Genomic DNA, 12,614 nt, shown 5'->3' with positions numbered 1-12,614 from the left:
TTAAATATAATTCAAAGCATCTATGTATTTTTCTTTGCATTGACTCGTCGATGGCAAGTTTTGAAGCAACATCTGGGAACATTCTGTCTGACATGGAAACCTACCGATGCACACTCTGAACCCTCTGAACAAACCCACCAAAGCTCAGAAAAGTCTCGAAGATCCAAGAAAGTTAGCAGCTGAAACAGATGGCAAAATGGGATTTATGACCTCTAACATCACTGGCAGCCAGTGGGGCCTTGCTATATTGCTCACTGCTAGGAGAATGGCGTTCACATAAACATTTACTTATAAACTGTTCAGTGTGAAAGCCTGAAGTGCAGCACTTGGGAAACACGCTGCCGTGGTGTTTTTGAAAGAGAGAATCTGCCAAGTGCTGAGATTTTACTGCAGTGCACTTACATCAAAGGTGAATTCCCGCTGAGCAGCAAGATCTATCTTATTGCCGACTAAAACAATCACGAGATCATCGGGAAGAAATTCCTTCTCTAATTCCCTCAACCATAGCTTTGCTCTCGCAAAAGTTGCCTGGAAAGGTGAGAGAGAGACACACACACCGACATTAAACCAACAGATACTCAGCGGCTGTCACATGGCCCAAAGGAGATTGGCAGGTGAGGGGTAAAAATGGTAGAAACAAATGGGTAATGCACTTGACAGATAGTGATGCTAGGAGCACTACTCAGCATGGAACCAGCTCTAAATATACTTGCTTCCCCAAAGCCAAGGATGACTTCTCCTCCATCAGACATGACCCAACCACCATGGATCCCCAGTGGGTCGTAGACCCAGCCTACAGGTGATGGGCTGAGGTGATTGGGCTCTCTTGTGATGGGGCAAGGATTCTTAGAAGCTTGGTCTACCTCTTCAATAAAGCTCTGTTACTGTGAGATGTTACTCGTCAGCAGCCTATGGTCTCCTCCTTCTGTAACTACCATGGCAGTAATACAGACATATGGCCCTCGGTGTTGCGGTTCCTGTGTGTTGCATATTACTAGTAAAAGGGAAAAAACCTTCATAACGTAGTGGGAGATCATGCGACATGTCCCCCTGGAACAGTCCATCAGAAACAGACATTAGTGTAACTCATTTTATCTCTCTCTAAGTCAGGGCTTGGCAACCTTTCAGAAGTGCTGTGCCGAGTCTTCATTTATTCACTCTAAGTTAACGTTTCGTGTGCCAGTCATACCTTTTAATGTTTTTAGAAGGTCTCTTTCTATAAGTCTATAATATATAAACTAAACTATTGTTGTCTGTAAAGTAAATAAAGTTTTTAAAATGTTTAAGAAGCTTCATTTAAAATTAAATTAAAATGCAGGGCCCCCCGGACCGGTGGCCAGGACCCAGGCAGTGTGAGTGCCACTGAAAATGAGCTTGCGTGCCACCTTCGGCACCCTTGCCATAGGTTGCCTACCTCTGCTCTAAGTGGTGTCGGTGCCACTAGATGGGACAGGACACCACACCCAGGTGTGGGGTTACATGAGGGTAGGGGAACAAAGAGCACTTAGTGATGCTCCCTCATTACCTACTTGGCTGGTGAGCTGGACTGGGCTGGGAGGCAGGGGTAGACAGAGAAATCTTGGCTTTGAGGGGGAAAGCGTGAGCATTTATTGTCCACTGTCAGTGAAATGTCTGTACCAGTTCCTTGCATGTCTTCACCCACCTTTACCAGAAGAGAAGGATAAACCTGCCCATGATGTGTAGCCCTTACGTGATGTGTGCAGGAAAAAGCAGTCTTGGTTGAAATGTCTGGAGACGTATTGGGAAGCGACTCTACACTAGAACTATTGCAGCCTACCAGCGGCGTGGCTGCATGATCAAGATTCAGTTGGGATATTTTAGAAAGATAAAGGCAAACCCTTCTGGAGGAGAGAGGCAGGAGAACAAGCCATCACTGCTCTTACCTTTCTGGCTATGTCAAATACAAGAAGGGCAGCATTGGCCCCTCTGTAATAAAGATGGCAAACACCATGGTACTTCTCCTGTCCTGCAGTGTCCCAGATCACAAGCTTGATCGTGGCAGTCTCTAAACATACCAGCTGGGTAAAGAAAGAACCTGGAAGCGCAGAGATGGGACAGCTCCTTGAGAAAGCCATAGCATGCACCTTAATTAATGTTAACCTTCATCTCGGTGATCTGTGTGAAAGATGGGTGTCGAGATTGGTTTGGAAAGGGCTGCAGGGGGAGGGAGGATGAGAGAGAGAGAATTAAAACACCCCCCCCCAAAAGCAATGTAACAAACAGGCTGGTGAACTGGTCTTACCCAATCACAGCCCGGTAGTGCACCAATGCACATCAGCATGGTGTAGCTGGGAGATGGGGAGGGGAAGAGGAATGAGAACAATGGTTCTTGCTCAATCCATCAATATTAGTGGCATTAGCAAGCTTTGGTTTTGCAGCTGTCTAGCTGGAGGAAATGTGATGGCAGGGTGGGAATTAGGAGTCTTGAGTTCTAATCCAGCTGTACAGTGCCTGGCCCCTGTTGGGTGCTGCTGTAACAGAAATACTGCTGTCTCCCCGACACTGATTTGCATGACCTTGGGCAAGTCACTTAAGACTCGCGTGGGCCCCTAAGCACAGCCCTGATTAAACAGAAGCAGTGCTGTCCCAGGAGTAGCCCCGGGGAGGTGCTCAGATGCTTCTGAGCTACAACTGCTTGTTCTTGCTCTTAGCCCATGCCAGCAAACCTGCCCCACCCCCAAACTGGCAGGGCTCTGCCGGCCAGTGGGCAGGGGTGACACCAAGGCCATGCCTGCTCCCCTCTCTCCCTGCTCTAGGGAAGTGAGAGGTGCATGTTTGCTCCTGCACACCTGGCCCAGAGGCGTAAAGGGGGGCAGAGGCCTTTGCTCTCCCATACTCCCCCAGGCAAATGTGTGGGCCAAGTCCCAGCCTAGCCCCTAACCTTTCTGTCTCAGCTTGCCCAGATGGAAAATGGGTCTAATTAAAATCCACCTCCCTGGAGTGCTGCGAAAGCCAGCAAATGTCTGCAAAATGTTTGAAGATCCTTGGTCTGAAAATGCTATAGCAGCTCAAATGTGCGGCTGTGCACAGTAGACAGGCAGAAGCCATCGGTTAAGGGCCAGATTGTCTGACAAATACATGGGCTTGAGGTAAAGGAGGCAGTACAGAGCCAAAGCTCTCCAGAGAGCCCTGGGAGGGACAGAAGCTTTCTCTGAGTGGCAAGTAATGTAGGCGAATGACACCACACTCCTTGGTGTAGGCACTGTGACTGCCTGGTGTGTGTGGCAGCGTGGGAGACCCCTTGGGCCCTCCATCCCCACTCTCCTGGCAAAGGTCAGGGCCCTTCTTTAAAACAGGAAGAAAAGGGTCTTTCTGCCTATTTCTGATGTAAAGACACCGAGCCAGATCCTTGCTTATGTAAATTGGCCTTGCCTCCATTGAAGTCAACATCTAACAGGTGGGGATCAGTCCCATGAACATCAATGGCCTCCCTAGCTCATACCAGGGTCTGTAAGCTTGCAAAACTTCCTAAAGAGACTTAACCGACCTTGGGTTGACATCTCCAATAAAAACTAAAGCCATGTTTTCCACCAATGTTGCCTACTGAGATGAATCTTTTTGCTTCTGATGATGGGAGCGCGTAGCAGAACTGGGTGAATAATGGTGGTTTGGTTTTGTTGTTGGCAATTTGAAAAGTCAAAACAAAATTGATTGCAAGTCCAACACCACATGAAATGTTTCAAAGATTTTGACTCTACGTCGAGAGAAATTTTATTCTGGGTCAAATGAAACATTTATTTTAACTTGGACCATTCTAAATAATTTTTTAAAAAATAAGACTAAAGGAATTTTTGAAAGTCATTTCAAACCAAAAAAATGAAACATTGTGATTTTTTTTTTAAAAACAATTCAGTGAAACTACCATGAACTCACAAGGTGGGTGAGATAAGATCTTATCTCGGACCAACCTCTGTTGGGGGAAGGGACACACTTTCATGCTACACAGAGCTCTTCTTCAGGTCTGAGGAAGGAACCGGAGTGTTACAGCTAAATCCTCTGCCCCGAAGAGCTCTGTAAAGCTCAAAAGCTTGTCCCCTCTAGGGTGACCAGACAGCAAGTGTGAAAAATCCGAATGGGGGTGGAGGGTAACAGGCACCTAGATAAGATAAAGCCCCAAATATTGGGACTGTCCCTGTAAAATTGAGACATCTGGTCACCCTAGTCCTCTCGAGCAACAGAAATTGGTCCAATAAAACACCTACCTTGTCTCTTCAATATTCTGGGACCAACCTGGCTACATGAACACTGTTACCATGAACTCCTAAAATGTGGTGGTGTCCCTGGATCTGCAGCTTTTTCAGAAAAAATGTTCAGCTGAAATTTCACCTAGTTCTAGTGTGAGTGGGTGTCTGTTGCAACACCAGGAAAATGTCAAAGGCAGGTTTGCTGATCACATTGGAGAGTCTAGATGGGCTGCTTTGACTAGAGTGACTGGAGCGATATCATGGGCAGAGCTGCTGGGAGTCTGGGAAGATAGCCTTTTAAATGTCATCCGTTGGAGGCTCCGTTGTCATACGTCCTCTGTCACAAACAGGGCAGAACAGAGTGTTACGTCTGTTTTTCTGACACCCAGGAATTATACAAGGGGTGGTTCCAACCCAAACCCACTAGATCGGACTCTGAAGCGCAGTTCCTGGGATTCCAGGATGCGCCTGTGTCAGTTTGTGCAGCGAGAGTAAGAACGTGGTGCAATGTCGCAGTGAGCGCTGGGACTGGGACTGGCACCCATCCAGAGATAATACAGTGCGATTGGTAGTATTTCTGTGGGGCAGCTGGGAGAGCCAGGACTAGGGGGAGAGCACGGAGAGAACGCAGAGGGGAAAATCTATAACATTGAATAGTAAATGGTGAACACTCTCTTGGGTTACTCAGAACTGGCAGGTGTAGACCAAAACGCTCCGCTGAGGTGACCTATTTAAATGCTGCACTACCTGCAATGAACCGCTAGCTGTCACTCTGACTCCACAATGAACACAGCTGTGTTGCTGGTCCCCTGTTCATGATTTCCTGTCTCCAATCTACCCCAGCAGAGAAATGTGTCCTGCCTGGGGCCTGAGCCTCCCTGCCAGTGAACTCCAAAGGCCCTTTGCCACTGGTGTCGGTGGAGCAGGAGATGCTGAGGCCTGACTTTTTTCAGACGTGCTTCTTAGGTTGGTGCCTAAAGATCCAGCTCTGAAGAGCAGCGTCAGACAAGGCCCAGCTTTTAAAATGGGCACATCAGCCTGCACAGCTTGCGCCGCCTTAAGCAGACTTTTCCGGATCTCGCCGTTGTCAGTCCTGTGCCTGAGCTGAGAAACCAAACTAACCCCGCGCTCACGGGCTGTACCGTTGGGGGTCTGTTGGGTCACGTTCCGTTAGCTGCCAGAGCTGCCAGCTGGAGCCCCTAACCCTGCCTGCTGAGTGACGTCCTGCTGCTGCTCTGCTGGGCCTGAGAGCTTAAGCAAAACCAAACGTCACGCTAGCGTCGCTCCGCTGACTTCAGCAGAGACACTCCTGCTACAAGGGAGATGCAGATCAGGCCCTTTGTGTTGCACCAAAGGATTAGTTCATTGCTGCCACTCACTCACATCCCACAGCGGGCACGGATTCCCTGACGTCCTTTTTCACATGGCGGAAGGCTGTGCTTGACTTTCCCACGGCCGCGCTCCCCAGCAGAACCACCTTGGAGATGTAGGCTTGCTCCGTGGACGGCCCCGCCCCCACCTGCTGCGTTCTTCTCGGGGCCATATTCTGCAAAGAAGAGAGAACCCTGTTCAAAAGGCATTGACAGTGCGCTCCAAGGCCCTCGGATGATTAGCTGCGTACACTCTAAAGAGTTAGGCCCAAGTCCTCGATTTCCCACTCAGCGTAGCAGGAGACGTGGCTCCAGTTTAACCCTGATATTCTGTGATTCTATCTGCTATTCTATGATGCTGTATGATTTAGTTGGGAATTGGTCCTGCTTTGAGCAGGGGGTTGGACTAGCTGAGCTCCTGAGATCCCTGCCAACCCTGATATTCTATGATCCTTCCTGCACCCCCGTTCCAATCATTCAAGCTCAACATGCTTAAAAGAATCCTAATGGGAGTCTAACCCTACGGGTACATGTACAGTACAGGGGGGCTGTACCGACATAGCTCTGTCACTGTATTGGCCAGTATGACGCCGTGGTATAGACACAGCCCACACCAACAGAAATGGGGTTTCCTTTAGTGTAGGCCACCACTTCCCCGACAGACAGGCGCTTCAGCGATGGAAGCCTTCTTCTGTCAACACAGGTGCATCCACCGTGCAGGTTAGGTTGCCATGGCAATGTCACGCAGGAGTGTGGCCAACCACAGGGCAACGTGCTGACCTAACTCAGGTGTAGACCAAGTCTCATCCATAGACTCATCAACAGTCTGAGCTGCTGTGGCCACAGTCACAATGTCAGGTGGCCTCTCGTAGCAGCACTGTGAACTCCAGAGTCCCGATCCTAAATACTGGTCATAGCGCTCCAACCTGTTTCCCCCCCAATACCTGACCTCCTGAGAGAGCTCTTCCATCAATACACTGGCTTGGGCTCTTGGAACCAACTTGATACAGGTGGTCCCAAAGCTTCCAGCGCTAGGCTCACAAGGGGCAGTCCAGATGCACAGCCCTGAATCCATCGGACTTGTTCCTTACTAAGAAACCTCACTGGCCCTATCCCTGTGGTTCTCAGGAGTCTCAAAGGCCAGGTGAGGCTGGCTATGGTGGGAGGCCTGGGGGTAGGGGGTGGGGAACCATCAGTGGCTGAACTTTCAACCCTAACAAATAGGTTCTCTTGAAGTCAGTTTCTAGTGCTTGGTGTTATGAAGATGGGCCACATTTTCAAGGCTATATTCAGTCTCTGGTCTGGCTCAGCTCAGTGCACCAACTGAGTGTGGGGGGGAGGGGTGTGCAAAGAGGTCATTCCTGCAGCTGGGGGTCCTGTCCTGCACTTTAGGAGCGGAGGGTTGCTTAGAGTTCTTGCTGATTGGCCATATAGGGTCTGGGCATTTCGCTACATCAATAAATTAGCACAGAAGTCTTAGCAAACTGTATTTCACCCCTCTAATGTTGGTTGAGATACACATGGTGCCAGTGATGACCTGCCAAAATCTTAACAACTGGTTTCCTATAAAAAGTTCTGATTTAAGAGGGGGGAACGGGGGAGGGGCCAGGGCAGGGGGAGACATACCCGTGGGGCCAGGAGCCCCTGCAGGGCCTGGGGCAAATTGCCCCACTCGCCCCCCCGGCAACCCTAGAGCTTGCAGCCCCTTCCCCCCTTACCTTGCTGGCAGCTCAAAGCAGCAGGACGACTCAGGATCACAGCTGAGCTGCCCAGCTGCTGGCCATGCTGCAGCTGTGTGGGGGGGTGGGGCGGTAGGGCTGGGAGGAGACATCCTCATGGGGCCAGAGGCCTGGGGCAAATTGTCCACTTACCAGCACCACCACACAGGCCTGGAGCTTGCAGCCCCCTTACCTTGCCGGCAGCCCAGAGCTCAGCTGAGCTGCCCAGCTACTGGCCGTGCTGCAGCTCTGCGGGGGGGTGGGGACTGGGGGGGCTGGGAGGAGACATCCTCATGGGGCCAGGGGCCCTGCAGGGCCTGGGCCAATGGACCCACTTGCCCCCTCCCCCCTGGCCAGCCCTGGAGCTTGCAGCAGGACCCCCCCACACACACCTGCTGCCTCAAAAAGCGGCAGCAGGACGACTCCCGAGCTCAGCTGCCCAGCTGGTGCCAGTGGCTGGCCATGCTGCAGCTGGGGGGAAGCGGGGGAAGGGCCGGGGGAGCCTCAGCCTGCCCAGCTGGGACTCCTGGGAGCAACAGATCTTTGCCCACCCCTGGCCCTTTAACAACCGGCTCTCCACGGAGGTCTAATTTTAGCAACCGGTTCTTGGGAACCTGTGGGAACCGGCTCCAGCTCCCCCCTGCATGGTGCCTCCATGGGGCTCCACTGCTGAAACCTATGAGACACCAATGGTGCCCAGAGAGCAGCAACCACTCCTCTGTGGTGTGGTTCAGCCTGCCCGCCCTTGGCCACTGTGCAGTCACTGGAGCCTGCTAGGCAAGAAATGGAGCTGTTGAGTGCAGAGCCGATCTCAAGGCATGTGCCTAGGACAGCAGCACGCACGAGACCATGACATGGGCATGATGAAAGGAGGCAGTTGGATCTTCCAGGGGTACGTCTCCCCCGGGAGCCATGCTGGTGGCTTCATCTCCTGCTCTGGAAGGGGCAGCGAGGGCAGCCACGGCAGTGGAGATGGCAGGAGGAGAGGCACGCAGCTTGGGAGAAGGGAAATGGAAAGCAAACAGTGCGAGTCCGGGCGAATGAGATTCATGTCTTCGATCCTGTAGCCCTGAGGTTTTCAATTCAGTGTCTTGGTGCCTTGCAGAAGCCTGTGATGACCCATCGACCCTGAAGAAGATGGAGCCTCAAGACACTGCAATTTTACTAACAATGCCTGGCCTCAGCTCAGAGCTTCACCTTTATTTCCCTCAACACATTCTCCGAAGGGCTGGACAGAGAGGAGGAGGCAGTCCCGTGGGACAGGGAAATCCTGCCGAGTTGTGCTTACAGAGCTCCGGCTCCACCTCGCTACCCAAGCAATCAAGTCCCGAAAAGAAACTTGCTGCCTGTTCCTGACAGGATTTCCAGCCCACAGTGTCTGGCAAAGCAGCCCCAGCTCTTTGTTACAGCACACACCCACTCTGTCTCTTCCGCAAGTCTCCATTGTTGTGAAACCAGGGTGTCTGTCTGCATTTGAAAGCAGCGTTGTCAAGGCTGGGAGCTGGGAGGGTTAACTCAGTGGGCCAGATACATGCTGGGTGTAATTCTGGTGGCTTCAGTGGAGTGAGTTGCTTTCCTCTTGGGTTGGTGCAGAGAAGTCAGTGATTGGACCCAGCAGTGTTCAAGAGTTTGCAGTGGATTTAAAGTGCCCACTCCCCACTGCCTTGAATGGGCGTCACGTGCCTAAAACCCAGCCCAACACTCTGAAACTGAGCAGCTAGACGTTTGCAAAGGTCACTCTGCAGTTCTCCAAGTTCTTTCCATTCGCCCCTCTCCCCCCCCCATGGGCAGGAGAGATAGAAGCTTCCTAAAAGAGGGCTGGAGGCCACCTCAGTATTTCAAAATGGAAACATCTAGTTTAAGAATGATCCATGTGAATCCTCGTGTGAGTAACATGTCATTGCATTAGGCTTTGGTCACGAGCGGAAGCACCGAACCTCTGCAGATCCGTCCTGCAGTCACTTCATTGCAATAGCAGTGAGCTGGACCCAGAGTTACCACGTCACAGGAAATTCTGTGCTTTGGGGCATTTTTACCGTTCTGAAATGGAACAAAACCAAAATATTTTATCTCCAGCGGAATCAAATTCCAAAAAAAGGTTGGGGGTCAATCAAAACGTTTCATTTTAATAAAACTGAAACCTTTAATTCCCATTTCGATCTCAAAACTTTCAAATGTTTTTAGATAAAATAGGGTTTTTTTTGAAAAAGTCATCTTGAACTGAAAAATGAAACTGTTCTAGTCCCAATATGTCAAAATTGGATGTTTCAATGTTATTAAAATGCTTCTTAGGATGTGGAGAAAATTCATCAAAATCAACATGTTTTTCAAAACATTCTGATTTGACAAAATTTGCATTTTGGGGGTTAAAAAAAGCAAATTTTGATGAAAATTTTCCAACTAGCTGTAGTTGTAACCAACTAATGGTATTTGTATCATCAGCCTACTGTTCTTATTCTCTTGGTCATGATAGCTGAAATGAACCAATGCGACTTCTCCGCAGCTGCTGCCTCATTTTTAGTATAATTCATGGAGAAGCTACTTAAATGCTCAGATTCCCTTCATGACCCTTTAGAAGTCATTTCCATTCTCACTAGTATAGTCCAAGCTGAGATCTTGAGTTCTCTTTAAGTTGGCATATGGCTAGGCTGTTCCAAGAAATGAATATAATTATCTCTCTGTTAGAAACCAACTTCTAGCCACAACCATGTCATCACAGCACCCTGCAAGTCAATTAAATGACCAGTTGTGTATATATCTCACCACTGAGCTGACATCAAGCATAACCCAGTGACCCAGATCCTCAGCTGGTGTAAGGCAACTCAGTTGAAGTCAATACAATGATGCAGATTTATACCAGCTGAGGACACTCAGATGCCCAACTCCCAATGGGGTCTAAACCCATTGGGTCTAAACACATAAATCCATTTTACCCTGGATAAAGCTTATACAAGGTAAACTCCTAAATTCTTTGCCCTCTATAATGCTGATAGAGAAATATGCACAGCTGTTTGCCCCTCCCCCTGGTATTAATACATACTCTGGGTTAATTAATAAGTAAAAAGTGATTTTATTAAATACAGAAAGTAGGATTTAAGTGGTTCCAAGTAGTAACAGACAGAACAAAGTGACTTACCAAGGAAAATAAAATAGAACATGCAAGTCTATGTCTAAGAAACTGAATACAGCTATAACCTCACCAGTTCCAGTAAGCTTCCTTTTACAGTCTAGTCTCCTTCTGGTCTGGGTCCAGCAATCACTCACCCCCCCTGTAGTTACTGTCCTTTGTTCCAGTTTCTTTCGGGTATCCTTGGGTTTGGAGAGGCTCTCTCTTTAGCCAGCTGAAGACAAAATGGAGGGGTCTCCCAGGGGTTTAAGTAGACTGTCTCTTGTGGGTGGAGGCCTCCTCCTCTCTCCTATACAAAGTCCAGCTCCAAGATGGAGCTTTGGAGTCACATGGGCAAGTCACATGTCCCTGCATGACTCAATTTTTACAGGCAGCAGCCATGGCTTACCTGCTACCTTGAACGTCCTCGTGTAGACTTCTTATGTGGATTGGAGCCTCCCAAGATCCATTGTCTCTTAAGTGCTTCTTGATTGGGCACTTAACTTGCACATTCCTTTCTCAAGAAGCTGCTCAAATGCTTTACAGAGGCTACTTAGAAATCAAGCAAGTATACAGCCAATATTGCTAACTTCAAGTAATGCTACATGCATACAAATAGGAGGGGTGTATTGAGTAGATCATAACCTTTACGTAGATATATTACATGGCATGTGTAGCATAAAACATATTCCAGTTATATCATGTATACATTCATAAGCATATTCCCATGAAGCCTTATGGGGTTCACCGTCACCCGCAGTTCCCCCTTTAGTTCAGTACCAGTCTATCAGAATCTCATGACAAACCTCGGCAATGTAAAATAAGACTCTAGCTTTCAGGCCATTTTTATTTATCTGCTTTCATCCGCCTCTGTCCCTATATATCTGTACATATGTTAAGTCTTACAATAAAGCCGATTTTGTGTTAGGAGATCCTAGCACCCCATTTTGCATCTGTGTTCCTCCCTCTTGATCTCGGCAGAATTGTTTGCCTCTCCGCTGACTTTCCTCACTTAACCAGGCAGTGCAACTGCATCATATTTGCAAAATACAATTGTTAAAGTACAGGAAATGAAGCTGTGGCGTTGAAACAGAGGATTGAGGGGCGGGGGGGGAGAGAAATACATTCATTAACTTGGCATGGATCACAGGCCTGTGTTTTCACACTCATTCAGGAGCTACAGAGGAGACTTATTAAACAATGCCCCATACCATACATGCCCTATGGGCTGCATTTTGTTATCTGGGGCCTGTGCCGTTGTGTTTTAAGCACAGGAGCTACCAGAACATCCGCGGATTAACAAATGGGATTGATGCATAAAAGGAAGTAGGAACAGGAGAAATTCTTTAGAACAACCCTGCCCCCACCCCAACAAAAAAGGTTTGATTTAATTGTGCAATAATTTCTTTGCTTATTTGAAATGCCACACCTCTGCAAAGACCAAACAAAACACAATACGATGCTGTGATCTAATTCGGGCTCATGCAGTTTGCAAGCAGGCAGGTTTCATGGTGAATCCCATCAGCTGAGCTGGTGAGCTGTTCAAAATGGCAAGCTGTAAAGTTGAAAACCATGAAAGGATTCCTGGATACACAAACCAGAAGGGCTGTGGTCATTTTTTCTTTAACGACTGGCTTACAAATTGCGGGACACAACGGCTGATTTATGCAGCTTAACTACAGTTACACAGTAATTTCCATGAGAAACATCCTCGCCTCTCAACGCTGCAGTGCACTTTCAATTCTGGAACAGGACAAGCGCTTCCATAAAGTAACATTTCCTCGTCAAGGCTCCGTTGGCGGGAATATCCCACCCGCTATGACTAGTTTAGCAGTATCTGTGTCTATTGCCACTGTAGCCAAGACCTTTAGAATCCAGCTTTTCCAGCTGAGCAAAGCATATCCTGAGGTTTTGCCCTGATTCCGGTCTTCAGTGTAGCTGGTCTAATACAGTCCCGTTGTAGACAAGGTAAATGGTGTGTTGAACTGGTGTAGCTTATCTCTGCATGAAACCAGGCTAAGCTACACTGGTGACAATTAGCAGCATTACCTTGTTTACACTGGGGTTTTGCAATGGGGCCTGGAAACAAGCCAGATCTCTCAGTGTAGAGCAGTAGTTCTTAACCCAGGGCCCAATCAGCACACAGCTGCAGCCCATGTGACATCCTCAGAGCCATTCAGGTAGTATATATGTTGTGTGGATGCGGCCCACATAA

General features: G+C 48.7%; 1 protein-coding gene across 1 annotated transcript in view; it reads right to left on the bottom strand.

The window, feature by feature from the left end:
- Nucleotides 1-6,297, bottom strand: part of LOC120407568 (ras-related protein Rab-17-like) — a 218,671-nt gene extending 212,374 nt beyond the window's left edge. Inside the window, exons 1-3 of the mRNA XM_039543264.1 lie at nucleotides 5,589-6,297; nucleotides 1,905-2,056; nucleotides 403-528 (exon numbers count right to left, since the gene is read on the bottom strand). Coding sequence (XP_039399198.1) covers nucleotides 403-528; nucleotides 1,905-2,056; nucleotides 5,589-5,748 — 438 coding nt within the window. The 5' untranslated portion in view covers nucleotides 5,749-6,297. The remainder of the gene's footprint in view (nucleotides 1-402; nucleotides 529-1,904; nucleotides 2,057-5,588) is intronic.
- Between the last annotated feature and the right edge of the window lie 6,317 nt (nucleotides 6,298-12,614).

The sequence above is a fragment of the Mauremys reevesii genome, linkage group 6 (assembly GCF_016161935.1).
Source record: "Mauremys reevesii isolate NIE-2019 linkage group 6, ASM1616193v1, whole genome shotgun sequence".
Classification (NCBI taxonomy): Eukaryota; Metazoa; Chordata; order Testudines; family Geoemydidae; genus Mauremys; species Mauremys reevesii.
Note: the sequence above shows the minus strand (reverse complement) of the source record. Positions and strands in the feature narration are given on the sequence as shown.